General features: G+C 42.0%; 1 protein-coding gene across 1 annotated transcript in view; it reads left to right on the top strand.

The window, feature by feature from the left end:
- Positions 1–15,312: 15,312 nt before the first annotated feature.
- ALDH1L2 (aldehyde dehydrogenase 1 family member L2) overlaps positions 15,313–16,986 on the top strand; it is a 37,763-nt gene continuing 36,089 nt past the window's right edge. Inside the window, exon 1 of the mRNA XM_054988439.1 lies at positions 15,313–15,363. Coding sequence (XP_054844414.1) covers positions 15,313–15,363 — 51 coding nt within the window. The remainder of the gene's footprint in view (positions 15,364–16,986) is intronic.

Here is a 16,986-nt window from a genome sequence, read left to right as displayed (position 1 = left end):
CAGCCAGGTGATTGGTGGGGTAGGGTGGGAGCGGGGGATCCCTAGCACTGTGACAAATTTAGAATAAAAGCTAACTGCCTGCCTGTTGCCATTGACTCATCATAAACCCCTGCTTAGTACTGATTTTTTACACAGGCGGAATTTCTGCTCCACAAAATCGTTCTCCTGTTATTCTAAGCACTAGTAGGGGTATTCCAAGATAAAGAAAACATGAGCAAACCTCTCATGAAGCTGAAGCTGGTTCCCAGTTCCTTATCTGCAGTTACTAGTTCCTTATTTGCAAATACAAGCACAAATACTGAGGAAAATTGAAACCCAAAACTCACCATCAAATCACAGAACAATTCGATATCCACACACTGCACCACAGAAATCACATATCCACCCCTTAGTGGTACTGCCATGGGGAACAAGTGGTTCAAAAGCATGGATCTTCATGGACTGACAGGATTTTTAGTAAGAGTTCCCAAAACCTCACCATCCAATCACAGATCATGTCCATAGCCACAATTTCACCACAAAAACTACACATCCACCCCTTCATAGCACCACCATGTGGTTCTAAAGTGTGGTTCTAAAGCATAGATCCATCTGTCTTTTATCCCCTCCTCTTTTGCTTGATCATGCCAGATAATTCCTGTCTTTGGGGAGCTTGAGCCCCAGTGGAGTCCCTGCACAGAATGCTTGAGGCTCACCGTCCAGGAAGGTTCTGCTGTGAGATCACCGTGGCAACGGCAGTTGAAGGAAGCCCTCTTATCCTTGACAGTCTCCAGTCACGGAGGAGATAAGGACCCCTGGCTCAAGCTCCCCAAGGGTGGATCCAGGGTGAAGGGGGGATGAGTCCCTCCACACCCAGGAAACTTGGGTGGGATTGGGGGTGAAAAGAAATAATGGATTTAAAACAGTGACAATAGAAGTACAGCCTGGAGGCAACCAGCGGCCTCCTTTTCATTTGGCTCCCCCACTTCCCAGAGCCCCCAGCCTCATTCTTGCTCCTTCCTAGGGTTTTGGCTCCCCCACCCAAGGAGCCTCCTTTCATGCAGTGCTGATTCCAGCAGGTCCTTTGAGCAGGGAGGGTGAGCAACCAGCCCCATCTTCCCTGCTAACTTTGGGGCAGCTGTAGAGAGAATGTGGAGCAGACCTGGCCCCATCCTGGCTCAGCTCAACACATCCTTTCTCAGTGTGACTCTCAGGACAAAATGTTGGGATGTCCCCTGAGTTGCAGCAGAGAAAGCTCAGGGCAATCTAGAATACGAAGAAGAGGCAGGTACATTTCCATGGGAGGAGGGCTGGGGTAGCTAGAAAAAAAATCTATTCCTGATGCTATTGAGGGATGGCCTCTCCTGTGCCAAACAAAAATGCTGTGGGTATAGTGGTCATTTCCCAGGAGTGGAGGAGACCCTGGCAAAGAGCTTTTAGAATGAACTTCAGTTGCACCATATTTTCCCCAGTGCTTGATGGATGTGCTGTGCAATTCTGAAAGTGATGCTGAGCCTCTGCTCTGAAATTCTGCAGGGAAGTAAGAAATTACAGAAATGGTTGACTAGGAAGATCAATAAAGCATCAGTAGGTATTTTGGGTGTGTGTGTGTGATTTAAGCAACTAAGTACATATGCTCTTGAATCCAGATCCCAAGATCACTGATGGCCTTTACTTTCCATTTAATTTTAACAGTATTTTTTATTTTTACCCTTTTACCTGGTGAATTGAATAGTTCACAACAGTGAAAATAAGTAGTGATACCAGATTAAATTCTTTCTGTTTTTGTCAGAACTTGCTGCTCCAAATGGGCAAACAGCTTCTGGGCTTCCTCAAATGAATTAACAACTAACTAGCTGTTCATTTTTCAGAAAAACATTCCACCTGAATGCTTCACACATCAAATGTTAGGACTGATTTCCATGTTACGATGTCCCCATGTACTGTACAGGTTTTCCCAAGGCGCATATGAAAAAAACAGACATGATTCTTGTGTGGGTGCCACATGACACTTACGTGAGTGTTAAATCATAAATTGTGTCTATTTGGTATTATAAACCATCTCTTTCCACACAGGTCCTGGGCTTGTAGTATTTGGCTCCCATTCAGTCTTGATATTCATTCCTGAAACACGGTGTTACTGCATTTTGGAACTCACTGACACAAGATGTTGCAGCTATCACACTATCTGGGATGGATTTCAAAGGAAATGAGAAAAATTCACAGAGGACCAATCCCTCAATCTGTATTGGCTTTGATGGCTCAGTGGACCCTCCAAGCACATATATCCAAGCATGGGTTGCCAGGGGACGTTCAGGCTTTGTGGATTTCCTGGTCAGGTTACAAACAGGCAAGCAATAGGAGGCACTCAAAGGAGAAAACGTAAGGTCCCAGACAAGAAGACTTTCCTCTTAAATTTCAGACATATAACAACAATTTTATACTACGATGTAAGTGGACATTGCTCTCATGGCTACCAGATGGAAATGGAATGCTTTGTGAAACGTTGAAGTGGTTCAAGATTGCAGAGTCACCCCCGAGGAAGCAGCTACTGCGAAACCTTTGAAGCTAGCCTTTGGTCGGGCGGATTTACTACCTCTGAGCAGATTTATTACTACTCCGTTTCAAGTCATTGATAAGAAGAAGTCCCTTTTCTGAACTGCTGTAGAAATATATTGGCACTTTGGTAACGACTATACTGTTGTATAGACTGGTGTACTGGGACATTTGGTTTTGTATTCATTTCCAGATTTACTGGTTATGTAACTGTTTATTTAAGAATGTGGATTCTGGTTGCCTTGTATTTTTGAAAAATTGGTACTAGTAACAATATCTGTGTGTTAACTCTAGAAAGGACTGTAATATATGTAATTGGAATAATATTTTGTATATTTATGATTGATTGCACTTTTGCACACTTACATCTTAGTATAAAATTTTTGTTATATGTTTGAAATTTAAGAGGAGAGTATTTTTGTCTGACAGGTTACAAACAGGACAGTGGATTAGATGGCCCCACTTAGAACTGATCCAGCATGACTCTTCTTCCAAGGCCCAGCCCACTGAGGCCCTTACATTGCAATCCTAAACAGAGTTACTCCAGTCTAAGCCCATTGATTTCAATGGGCTTAGACTGGAGTAACTCTTCAGTTTTGGGGAGGCAGAATGTTCTTCCTTCCAACACAGAATGCTACAAGCCTGACTCATAGCTCACCCACCCCCATGCCAATCGCTGCACCACTCCCAAGCTGCTGTGCTGACTGAAGGAAGGAATCTTTTCTCCTGTCATCAACAAATTGACCTCTTGCACACCTCTGAATTTCCCCCAGGAAATTATCCTCCTCCCTTTGCAAGACAGAAAATGGCCCGTGCTCCTTCCCCCCATTCTCTGCTTAGCCTTCAGTCCAAAAAGTGTGCCTGTGATGATAAGAAATCATTTTCCTTGTGGTCAGAAAAACAGAGAGAAATAGCTTTTTTGAAGTGGAAATGAAAGGCGTGCCCCACAGCCAAAGACAGAAGGCTGGTGTTCTTTGTTTACAGGGAGGTGTGAATACTCTTCTCCTTATCTTACAAAGAGAGAAAGTAAACACCAGTTTGTGAAAAACACCCTGTATTCTGTCACATCTAAACAGGCCCTTATTGCTTGTTCTTGTCACCCACAGCCAACCAGGAGGCAGCAGTGGCTGTACTTCAGAAGGATGAGGATAACGAGGAGGCAGAGGTCAGATACGATGCAGGCAATGGGTCTGTCCTATGTATCACATGTCCTATGTATGTATCATTCTGCTAGTTATGGAAGGCATTTGTGGTTCTCTACAGCCCACGTTCAAGCATCTTCCCCCACTTCTCACCCCACTGTGTTCTTCTTGTCACTCATAGCCAACCAGAAGGAGGACAAGAACCTGCCATTTCTGACTTAAACAGGAGAAAAATACAAATTCATGAGCCTTAGAAATGTTTTTGCAGTGCCCAGCAGCTTGACTACTAAAACAACTGCAAACATTCTGCAGGACATTTTCAGAAAGATATTAAGAGACAGGAGCTTCCCAGATAGTTCTGTGTCCATGACCATACATTGCTGCAAAGTAGGTTCCATTCAGAGAGAGATTGACAGTGTCAGGAGTGTTGACAACTACACACACACATGGCTGTTGTGGGTTTTCCGGGCTGTATTGCCGTGGTCTTGGCCTTGTAGTTCCTGACGTTTCGCCAGCAGCTGTGGCTGGCATCTTCAGAGGTGTAGCACCAAAAGACAGAGATCTCTGAGAGATCTCTGTCTTTTGGTGCTACACCTCTGAAGATGCCAGCCACAGCTGCTGGCGAAACGTCAGGAACTACAAGGCCAAGACCACGGCAATACAGCCCGGAAAACCCACAACAGCCATCGTTCTCCGGCCGTGAAAGCCTTCGACAATACATCGTACACACACACAATTCCCTTGAAACTCTTCATCACCCCCCCCCAGACCCTCTCCAGACTTCTTATGATACCAAATCACTAGTCTAGCCCCAAAGGCTTCAGAAACTTGACCCCTTAGTGCCTCCCCAAATGTGAGACATCCCATTCTTCTCCTGAAAATCATTCTGAAACAGAAGCATTGACCTGGGTTTATGTTTACTCATTCCTTTGCATCAGCTTTTGAGCACAACCTCTTTTTTGTTGACGTAAGGGATAAAATCTGTTTTTTAAAAATACCAGAAGCTGGTATACAAAAAAGTATACACACAGAGAGAACTACTCACATCCACCCCAGGGCTGCAGACTTCTCTCTTGCAGGTCTGTGTTACCAAATAGCCTCTCCTTATCAGTTAATACCAGGGGTCTCCATGATGCCCACCAACACCTTTCCTGGTGCCCACCAAATGTTTTTAGAAAGCAGGTGGGGCCAGATGGTGCTTTTGCCCAGCTGGGCTTCTGATTGGCCATTAGAAATCTGATTGGCAGTGCAGATTTTTTTTAAAAAAATTCCTTTGGTGGCAGCTGCCATCACACCACGAGGATATTCACTGCATTACTGAATATAAGCTGTAAGAACTGCGGCCAAGGTTAATTTGCCCTCCCTAAGTTTATGGCTGAGGCTAAGTCATTTTCCTTCTGTTATCACATCATTAATACTTAGGGATGGCTTTTGCTCTTCCCGGCTCAAGGCAGTCCATCAGAAGTTGAACCTGTTAGGTTTTTCTCCTGAGTCCCTCCAAATAATGCCTCTGGAGCAAGCCAGGGCCATAATCAAGCAAAGTGTCTATGACACCGAACAGCAGGGAGATATCAACAGAGTCCCATACTTTCTGGCCACAATAAAATCACTCTGTGTTGTCATTCCAGCCACCTACCTGTCCTCATTGGAGATTCTGTCCTACTGCAGGGTCTTCGCTATGGCCAGATGTAATGTTTTCCCCTCTGTGGTTGTCGAGGGAATGTTACAAAAAGATCGCAATGGCAGAGAGGGTCTGTCCCTGCAGAGCAGGCTTGGTCAAGACTATAGAACACACACTGCTTCACTGAGTTTCTACCAAGAAGCACATGAGAATTTTTTACTTCCCTTATTTAGGATGTTTCCCACCTGCTCAGATTTGGAAATCACTAAGATGCAACTCCACAGTTCACATGGGCTTGTGCTAGATTCCTTGCTATTGCCAGGTGCTCAGGATTACCTGTCATATTCAGTACCCCCCTGCAGCTGAAGCTGTTGGGGTGTTTCTGTTATTTGAACCCAGGGTGGGAAACTGGGAATGGAAGGTGTTTGTTCCTGTTGTAATCTCTCCTAAGTCTGGGAACCTGGGATCCCACTTGACCTTGAGCAGTCCATGAATCACACAGCCTGTTTTCCTGAATGCAGAGTTAGAGAACTGTTAGGAGAAAAGGCAGGGGATTCGGAGTAGCCTTGGGGAACCTATATCTGCATGATACTTGTCTGTAGTTGCCACTCCTAGCAAAGATGGTGTAAGTGGTATCTTATCAATAAAGAACTTTTACTCATGAAGTGAAGTCTCTTGATAGCTGCCTGGCATCCTTACAGCTACAGCACTTAGAACACGCAAGGATCAATTACAGAGGGCATTGGACACATGACACTAGAGTCCTCCATGTTTTATTTGTTGCTCTGAGATCGGCTTTTAAATTTTTTATTTTTTAACTTTAAATTTTATATTGTTTTTATATTTACATCCACCTGAGTCAGTTCATCACAACACAAAACCAAAGATTTTTATAGCCTATGTCTTTTACGCTCATTTCAAGCTCTCTTTGATACTGACAAATATAATCTGGCACTGACAAATGTACTTTGTAGATTCATTTAGGTTGTTAGTGTTCTGGTTATATACTGCAATAAACATTTTGGTTAGGTTTGGAATGTAAGCTGTGTGCCTGCAAGAAAAAATATATGTAAACAGTATGTTCATTTTAATAGCATCCTGTTAAACAGAGCTTCTTCCTGAAATGTTGAAGAGTTACTATTAAAGTGGTGCATAACCTCACTCCCCAGTATTTTAAGGTTGGCTCTGCCTCCTGCATCAGCCATTTTGTGCTTGCACCCACCACCCCTTCTCCGAATCTGTGGCAGTATCAACTCATACTCAAGCATCTTCCCTCACCTCTTACCCCACTGTGTTCTTGTCACCCACAGCCTGTCGGCTGCGGTTGTCCTGGAGGGGATGGATTCAACAGGAACCTTCAAGTTCTTTAGAATTTTTTTTTTCACCACCCAGGAGCTTGACTACTGAAATAGCTGCAAACATCCTGCAAGAAATTTTCAAAGGATATTAAAAGACACGGGTTTCCCAAATTGTTTTGTCTTTGTGACCACACAAGGCTACCTGGAATCCATTTCCAAGGGCCCTTTAGACAGCCAGCCAGCAGGTCTAGCTGAATGCAGGACTATCTCAGGTCTTGAGAGTTTTCATGCCAGCACCATGGTCAAAAAAGTGGTCGATGAGGTGTGTTCTGTTACTCAGAAGATGGCTTTCACTAGCTCACTTGTTGGCTTGAACATGCACTGTGATAGTGTTGTACATGAAGGTTTGCACATTAAAGCCGGGGGGACGTGTCTGTAAGGAGAGATGTAGCTGCTCTCATGATCTCTGCATAGCTTGGAGACTTAGCATTTAAGTTGCCAAATAAGTCTGCTGTGGAGATTTTGTACTGATGATAGCACTTGAGGAGTTTGCTACTTTTAGCCAAGCATATTTCTTACACTTGGAACTGTATTCCAGAATGAAAGCTGCTGCTGGGTGTCAGAAGCAGATATTTGCAGCAATTTTGCCAGATAGGATATAATAGAAAAGTTCCAACTGGATTGTTTCTCCTGAGATGGAGATCATCAATATATTGAAGATATAATCAAGAATGTTCTGAGCCACACCCATAAGCAGATAATTCAGGAAGGATTCCTTGCAAGTACAGGATTTGAGGAAGTCTTTAACAGTTTAAGTAGACATACACCTGAGTGTATGCGCAGGAGCTCTCCAAGGCCCTCTCGGCAGTGCTCCGCAGTGGGCCAAATCGAGCAAAGTGCAGGAGCATTCCAGGACCTGTCACGCTGGCCCGGCAGCGCTCCCATGCACTGCAGCGGGGCAATTTTGGCCCCAAATGGGCCCAATTAGGCCTGCTGCAGAGTGTGACAATGCTGCCAGGAGAGGTCTGGAGAGCTCCTGCAGTAGGCCAATTTAGGCGCCAAAGGAGTGGAAATCGGCCCACTGCAGAGCACAGGAGTGCTCCTAGGGGCAGCACAAGGCCCTATGTTTACTATGAGTAAACATGTTGGTCTCAAGCCATTTAGGCTCCAAAGGAGGTGAACTGCATGTCAAATTGAGCTCAGAAGTAAAATAATAGCAAGGGTAACAGCTTATAAACTGGCCAGATGTTTTCTTTAAAAGTATTGTCAGACAGAAGTGTGGCATTGACTTTTGTGCCAACTAAAGCTTCCGTACAGTCTTCACAAGTGCATAGTGTACACTATAAGTACAGAGTGTTTGACAGTAATCTACTCTGGGTGGGATCAGAATATGGATAGCTATGGTTGTGTCAAGTTAGACATTTGAATCATATTTCAACAGCAACTGTTTTCAAACTCATGTATGGCACCTCCTATCCAACTCACTTCATTGTAGCTCCAGTCGTTCATTCCTTTGCTCCATGTACATCTCCTGTGCCATCTTGCAGTATTCCCTGAATTCCTCCATTATTATCTGTCTTCTGTCAATCAGCTCCTGCAGAAAAGATGCCACTATGAAGCCTTCATAAAAACATAACAAGGAACCTCGCTGATGGCCATCACCAGGGCTTTTTTTCAGGGGGAACGCGGGGGAACAGAGTTCCGGAACCTCTTGAAAACAGTCACATGGCCGGTGGCCCCGCCCCTGATCTCCAGAGGGGAGTTGAGATGGCCCTCCGTGCCGCTCAGTGGCCATGTGACCATATTCTCCGAGGGCAACCCACTGAGTTCCACCACCTCTTTTCCCAGAAAAAAAGCCCTGGCCATCGCCATGAATAAGTGGCCTTCCTCTGAGGCAATTATTCTAAAGCTCATTGATCAACACAGTGCTGGCTGTTCCATAACATTTATTATGTTGAGATTTTGGGCAAAACAATGCCTCCTCATTTAAAATTTTTTTAAAAAACAGATAAAGGAGTACAGAAAGGAAAGGGGAACAAAAGTTTAAAAGAAAAAAATGAAGATTATGCATTACAAGGACTATCAAAGTATAGTGACCATATAACATTTAAAATACAGTTTTAGAGTATACAACACAAACAAAACGTAGGCATATTTCCTCTTCATCCTAAAGAACCTTATTATTAAATCATCCAGTAAGTAATAAACTATATAGTTAGGTTAGCTTAAATGAAAAAAAAATTAATATTAACTATTATTAATTATAAAAATGTTAACATATATGTATATTATAATGAAGAAAATGGAGAATGGTTGTGATATAATTTGATTGTGATATGTAAAAGCTACAGAGTTATTGTATTGTATTGTATTGTATTTTTAACAGTGTCTTTCACACTGCTGGCTGAATACAGTAAAATGCCAAGCATAGTTGAGATTATGTTGAACAAGTACACACTGGGTGCACATTACAGTTATGGAGATGTACATTCGCCAGTGTTTCTGCATACAGTGGGGATGCAATGGACTCCTAATGGAACTAAAACCTACACCCCCAAAACTTTATTGTAAAATAAATCATTTTATAGTGAAATCACCGAGATGTACAAGGAGACCCAGAAACAGAAAAGGGAGTAAATAACCAGAAAATTATTTAATCATTTGCAGTAGCAACAGAGGTCCAAAATTATGTATAATGTAGCCTATGAAATCTCGTATGTTATTGTACATTTTCTTGGAAAAATCTTTTCCTTTACTACTCTACCTTGACTGATTTTGCATGGTTTACTTATGAGTTTTGGCTCTCCTTCCCTGCCCTTAAAAAGCTATTATTTTATTTTTATACAAGAAAGCACTATAGAAAAACACGTAACTAAACACCTCACAGAGATATCTGCAGAAACAGAGTAAAAAGGAAAAAATACCAAATATCATAAATATAAATATGTATATATAAAGTAGTTAGAGATGTATAATATCCCAAACTACTTCTTATATCCAGTTCAGTACTTATTTCCTTGCAAAATCCAGTGGAAAATTCCTATTCCAGTATTCATCAAAGAGGACAAGTAAGTTATGTGCTTGCATCTTAGAATATCCCTATTTCATCACTGAAATCATTATTTTATCAACATGACAAACCAGAGTTTGCAAAACTGTATCTCTGTTTTCAGTATTATAAGCTACTTCCAGTTCTAAGCTAATAATATTCTGTCTATTACCAATAAATACCAGTGATGAGGGGGGGGGGAGTTGTTCTATATTAGATTCTAACCAATAATGCCATCTGGCAATCACCTTTAGGCAGTTTTTTCTGATCTTCACATTTTGATAACTGTAACACATTTTTAAATACATTGTTACATTCTTCTGCTGATGGTTTTTGTTTTAGAGCTCCTTCCAACTTTTTCAGGGGTAAATGTGGTTAATTTTTCATCATCTTGGAGCAAATTGTGAAGTTCAGAGAGTAATCCGTTTTTTGTGTCGGTGGATTATATAACCATTTCTCCATAGCTGTTAATGGTCTAGCGAGTTCTTGTTTTTGATCTGCTTCATTAAACAAAATTCCTTATCTGCATATATTGCAGATACCTGATAGCTTTTGAGCCAACAGTCTGACTATAATAGCCCCAAGATCTTATTCTTCCCTGTTCACTTATAAATTTTTCAAATCCAACATATAGCCATGACCAGAGATATTACCTGGATAAACTTCCGTATTTTCTATTCTCATCGCTACTAACTTGTCAATTTGGCATGCTGTAAAGAGCAAGAGGTGTGGGGAAGTCTCATGGATATCAGTAGCTATAGTCAGCGAACGTACAAGTTTGCTTGGGTTTCTACAGACTGCAATCTTAGATTGTAAGGCTTCTGCTAGACCCGTGCCATTTCCTGATCTATCCTCAGACAACTAGTACTGCTAACACTTTAACTGTACTAGTATTTTAGATAATGATACCATTTGAAAAAAAATAAACACTTTTCGAGTGCACTCACAAGATGGCAGCATTTCTTCAGACACTATGATTTTATACTTTATTCTTCTGCTACTGTTCTATTTTTTTTCCTCAAGTGCTTTGATCAAGATTTTCTTTTGTAAGATTTAAGATAATCAGCATTGACAATTATATTAATTAGATTTTGTGTTGAGTTTGTGAATTGCTTGGCTAAACTGAAGTGTATATTTCAAATATGTCTACCAAAAGTTACATAATGATTGATTTCCAAGGATACATAACGATTGATTTCCAGCTGTAGCAATCTGTGCTGTTAAGACTGGGAAGAGCTTCACGAGTATGAAAAAACATACTTGAATTAGAAATAAATCTTGCTACAATTTGTTACATAGAATCATTATTCTTGGTAATTCAGATACAGCGGGAACAATAAATAGTCTACTGAAGAGCCGCTGTTTGCCATATTAGGAAAAATTAGTGTCGTTCATTAGTACACATACTGTGTAGTTCATTAGTACACAGTGACTCCTTGGGGCCATTTAAGGCAGAAGAAATGGAGCAGGGAAACCTTTATCCCCCCCCCATCTCCCCCTGGGAATTAAGTTCTAAGGATGGAATTCCCAGCACACACCTGCTCAACAGGACTATGGCAGACATGGGAGGGATATGTTACTGGCAGTGTGTTTTTCACAGCCAGAAAGGTTCAGTGGTACTACGGACCCTGCATATAGGTGCTCTAAGAATGTATCTTGTGGGTTCATCTTTTGAAGTGCAATGAACTGCCCCTCCTTCCTGAACCTGCTAGATTAAAATTAATTGGTAGATGTATGGTATTCTTGCTTCGTTGTTAAGAATTTTTTTGAAAAGGAGAGACTTCCAGCTATCTTGTGGCACTTGGATATCCTATAGTCCCATATGTATGAAATTCCATCCTAGAGTTGTCCAGTGGCAATTATTTCAGGGGACCCCTCTTGTTTCACAGGTCATCCCTTTTTGTCTCTAGAATGTCACCACCAGTTGGTTTTCAACATGAGTGTTATGGGGAATCTTGGGAGTTCCTTGAAAGCTTATCTGCAGTCATTCAATGAGAAAATCAGTAACAGAAGACTAGCTACCTCTCTCCTCGAAATCTTACTAATCACTTACTCTAATTTTCTCCTTTAAGGGACAGAGTTGGGTATATTCCAGGGATCACTCTCACTACAAGAAAGTGATGATGAGACTTTACAGACATGAACCCATCTTCTGTGCACCTTTTTCTATGTCCAGGACTGTATGTATGTTGTAATTCTGCAGTAGCACCCACTCACATACATGCACATAAAGTATTACTGGGCACAAAATCAGTTTTTTGAGAATCTTGGCTCTAATTTTTAAAATAAGCAAGTTTCCAGTCCTTGTGGATGGAAAAAGTGTGTGAACAATGCCTACTATAACGTTAGAAACCAGACAGTTTCTATAAGGTTTCTAGTGTTCTGAGAGGGAAGGAGTTCAGTGTCTTCCATAGCTTCTTGATCCGTAACTAGTAAAACTAGAAGAAATTATGAAAAATGGTGCATTAAAATAACAAAATAGCTATGCATAGTTTGAGGCACCTTAAAGACTAACTTCTATACTAGCTGTTATAGTCTAGAAACCATGTCATCAGATTCATGAGGCAGATACTGAGTGGGCAGAAGAGATGTTTGTTTGTTTTGTTTATACCCCACATCCCTCCCAAATGGTTTGGTTGAAAGTGTGTGACTGTCCCAAGGTCACCTAGCAATCTTTCATGGCAGAGTGAGGATTCAAATCTGGGTGTCTCCAAAACTAGTCTGATACTCTGAACACAGTGGCTGGCCCAATCTCTCTCTATATGTACATTTTAGAAGAAAAATGCTGTAAACAGCAAAGTCAAAAGGCCATGAAAAGCAAAAAAGTACAGGAAGTGTTATATCACCAATTATTACTATTGTGAATGGTCAATGGACTTTTCTTGATTACATCTTAATTTGACATCCTAATACCACACCCTGTTCTGCTCAATAACCTTGCATATATCTGCCACTTCGAGCATAAGCAAGTGGGCAGTAGTCTGTGGAGGCTTATACTAGAATAAACGTGTTCTTTTATAAAGTGCCACAGGATTCCTGCTTTGTTTTCAGAATTTGGCTCTGTCTATACATTGTGTATTTCCACTTCCCTCTTTTACCAAGAGCTTGTGAATAGGGTGACAGCAGTGGAGCTGCGTTGTGGCAGCTTAGAGTACTTCAATTCTAGCAGACATAAGTCAGATTTTTCTTATTATTTTTTTAATTATTAAGAATTTTACATAAAGGAAACGAAAGATAACTACACAGAGACTAACAAAACAAAAAATGGCAATTAATAAAACAAAAAACAAAAAGAAATGATATTAGCTAAAAAGAATATTCTGATTTTCTACGTGACAAATATAATTATCAATTTTTCTTTTACTCTGTTACAAAGAAAAGCTCTCTTTTTTCTAATGTTCAAATTCCTCATTTTGCAAACCCCACAGATCATTAAATCATTATTATCTATTTCCTGCAAAAAGTCTGTAAGAGGTTTCCAATCAACAATAAACGAATTTATTGTTTTTTCTCTAATCAATGAAGCCAGTTTTGCCATCATTGCAAATTCCAAGACCTTCACCAACCATTCCTCTACTGTAGGCAAAGTTGGATTCTTCCAGTTTTGCTCATATAATAAGATTGCTGCCATTGTCAAATATAAAAACAAAGTTCCAGGACTTCTTTCCAGCTGAAATGTCCATCAGTCCCAAAAGAAAAGACTCTGGTTTCAATTGTATACTACACTTTAAAATCTTATGAATTAATAGTTGTATTTGTATCCAAATCTTTTCACTTTTTTACATGCCCACCACATATGGTAAAATGTTCCTTCATGTTGTTTGCATTTCTAGCACAGACTTGAAGTTCCCTTGTACATTTTGGCCAGTTACTCAGGAGTCATATACCAATGATACATCATCTTATAAAAAATCTTTTTAAGACTAGAGCTTAATGTAAATTTCAACCCTTTTCAACCAGTTTTCCTATTGTTCCATTAATATGTTCTATCCAAATTTTTTAGCTCAGGGGTCAATCAGAGATTCTTTCACTTTCTTTCCCCATCTTAACAAATCTTTTTTAATGAGTTGAGAAATATTTATATTTCCGGGAGATTTCTTTCATTCTTTTTTATCTCCTTCAAAATATTTTTTCTCTTCATTCTTTCTCTTAAGTAGGACATTGTCTTGTATTAAATAACCTCTGATAATAAATGTTTCTGATTCCTGTCACAACAAACAACCACCACAATTGCATGCTGCTGTTTCTTCAAAGATCCCGAGTGGTAGTAATGGACTAACGGCTTAGCCCTGCAACACATGAAGCTGTATTAAGGATAAAAAGTATGTAGTGCTTACAGGAGTTGTAGGGGTTAATCTGGGAGACCCAAGTTCAGATCTCCACTCTGCCCTGAAGCTTGCCGGGTGACCTTGGGCCAGTGGCAGTTTCCCCACCTTACCTGTCTCAAAGAGGGGGGATAAACAGGGGAAGGCAGAGCAGCCTATACTACCCCCCGCCCAGGCAGCTAATTAAAGAAAAGATGGAATAAAAATTAACTAGGAAGATAGGTTATTGAATCATTTTTAATGGCATGGATGTTATACTGCTTTTAATGAATTGGCTTTTATGCTATTTTATAAAAACTAGACCCAGTGTTTTTTATTCCAATTACTATTACTTGATTTCAGTCTTGGTCTTTTAGCCAGTATTAGCCTACAGTCGGGTTAGGATCTGTGAGACCTAGGTTCTAATCCCCACTCTGCCATGTAATAACAACAGTGTACTTATATACTCAGAGGGGTGAACAAAGTCAGTGTTATTATTATCTCCACTACACAGCTGGGGACCTGGGGCTGAGAAGAGCAGCTTACCCAAGGCCACCGGCTGAGCTCAAGGCAGGAGTAGGATTCAAACCTGCAAAGTGCTGATTCACACAACCCAACCACTTAACTACTGTTCTGGGCAGCCTTGGGCCACTCGCTGTGGCTGTGGTAGAGAATATCCTCAGCAAATGGTTAGTTGTCCCCAGCATTCAGGGCGCGAGAGTCGAGGGCCAGACCCGCAGGAGATTTGGGGCTTGGGGCTGGAAACGAAGGCACGAGCGCACATACCTTTCAGCCAAAACTACCTCACAGGGTTATTGTGAGAATAAAATAGAAGAGATGTAATTTGCTCTGAGTCCTCACTGGGGACAACGGTGGGATATAAATGTAAATTAAAAAATGGTGTCTTGGACATGATTTACGTTGTGAATGCTCATCCACGCCTTCCTGTCCCAGGAATTGTAGAATGCCTGCCTGCTCCGCCGAGCGAGGGAGGAAAGGGGCTGTCTGGCCCGCGTCTGTGCTCAGGTCGCAGGGCGACAAACGTGTCCGCCCCAGCCCACCCCCCTTTTAAACCTAAGAACTGGCTGGGAGGGAAGGGCGGGCAAGCCGGCGCACGCAGACTCTCGCCCCCCGCCGAGTTGGCGCGCCTGCCGTTTGCGCGCGGCCGTGGGGAACGCGATCGGCGGCCTGGCTCTTGCATCAGACGCGCGGCGCTGGTGCTGCTGGTGCTGCTGGCAGGCTCGCCGCCGGGCATCCCAGAGCCGGGGAAGGGAGCCCTCCTCCTGCCCGCCGCGCGCTCCTGCCTTCGCGCCTCGTCCTTCCGACCCAAATCCGGGACTGGCCCTCGACTCGCGCGCCCACAATGCTGGCGAAAGCCAACCAGTTGCTGAGGAAATTCTCCACCACTGCCACGGTGAGTATAGGAGAGGGGGCCGGGTGGATGCCGGGCAGGTCCCACCGGAGGGCTCCCTTGCCCTTTGAGGGGCGCTTGCAAAAAGACTGGGATTTAAAAAAATATATATTTTATTTTGTTTTGCGTGGCAATAGGAAAGAACATCTATAGGAAAGGACTGGAATGAATGGGGAGGACCGACATTGGAGCTTTGGTAACAAAATGGCAATTAAAAAAACAGCAACTTGTCGCTTGAATTTGGGCAGGGTGCGATTTCCAGCATTCCCAGGACTGACGGGAGGTCCTTTTCCGATGTGATGCTCCTATTTCTAAAGGCGCAACACCTTGCATTGGAAGGCTTGGAAACTGCACATAATGCTGCCTAGTTTTGTGTAATGTTTAACTTATCAACCTGTCTGTCCGATGGTCATTCTTTGGGTCCATGTACAAGATGATGGGTGTACATATATGTGTGTGCACATGCAGTATTCAACTCTCTTGCTTCTTGACTGATGTGCACATCTGCTTGTGGTTTTGATATGCGTATGTCCTCTGATGTCATTCCAAGCACGTTTTTAAAGCATGGGAAAATGCAACACATGAGAGTGCATTAATTGCTGTAATTTATTTATTAATCATATTAGTACCCCACCTTTTCTTGAAGGTGTTCAGAACAACTCACAAAGGGATGTTCCATTTTACCCACACAACACAGCCCTGTTAAGTAGCTTAGGCTTAGGGGTAGTGACTGGCCCAGTGTCAGATTATTCATGGGAGAGTGAGGCTTTGAAGTGCAATCTCCCAAGCCCATGATTCTAACCACTACACAAAAGTTGGCTGTCTATTATTGTGATTTCTGGATAGAATATGTTTGCAAAAGTGTAGTGAGCATGTAGCAACGTGCAACATAATTTCTCCTCTAAGAGCACGTTATTTCATTTAGAGGATTTCCAAAAAAATCTTTTGAAGCTAAACATAAGCCTGCAACATGACTCTGAATTCTACATAGATCACATCAAGCAGGTTTTTTTTTAAAGATGATGAATGGCCCAAGTTATGCCTTCATCCTGTAGCAGAATAGTTTACAGGATATTGTGCTATTGACAATGAAAAAAATCGCTTGAGGAGCTAAAGCAATGTTCTGTTTTCAGGTGTCATGCAGAAAGTCCCTTTTGTATACTTGTCCCCCTTAAATTAGTGTTGCTTGGAAAGTCAACCCGATCCAAGCAGTGAAATTTGCAGATACAAATTTGCTTTCCTGAAGCCCAGATAGATTAAATACTATGTTTGATATATTATTTAGTGCATTTCTATCATATCCTTCCTTCAACAAGCTCAGGGTAACAGACATGGTTCTCTTCTCCTCCACAACAACGCTGTGAGGCAGGTTAGGCTGAAAGAAAATGAATGCCCAAAGGTCTGCAAGTAGCTTCATGGCCAATGGGAATTTAAAGCCAGGTTTTCTTCAGTCATACTCCAGATACAACAACCACAGCACCATGTGCTCTCAGCTGTTTGAATGAAAAATCCACACCAAGGGGCTGATACAGTAAGAAGGCTTAATCTGAGCTCCTTGGAATTGCATCAGCAATGCTAACTATGAGACGGAGTGACTGGTGGCAGCGCATTGCATCTGGATGGGGA

Source organism: Eublepharis macularius, chromosome 9 (genome assembly GCF_028583425.1).
Source record: "Eublepharis macularius isolate TG4126 chromosome 9, MPM_Emac_v1.0, whole genome shotgun sequence".
In the NCBI taxonomy this organism is placed as follows: Eukaryota; Metazoa; Chordata; class Lepidosauria; order Squamata; family Eublepharidae; genus Eublepharis; species Eublepharis macularius.
Note: the sequence above shows the minus strand (reverse complement) of the source record. Positions and strands in the feature narration are given on the sequence as shown.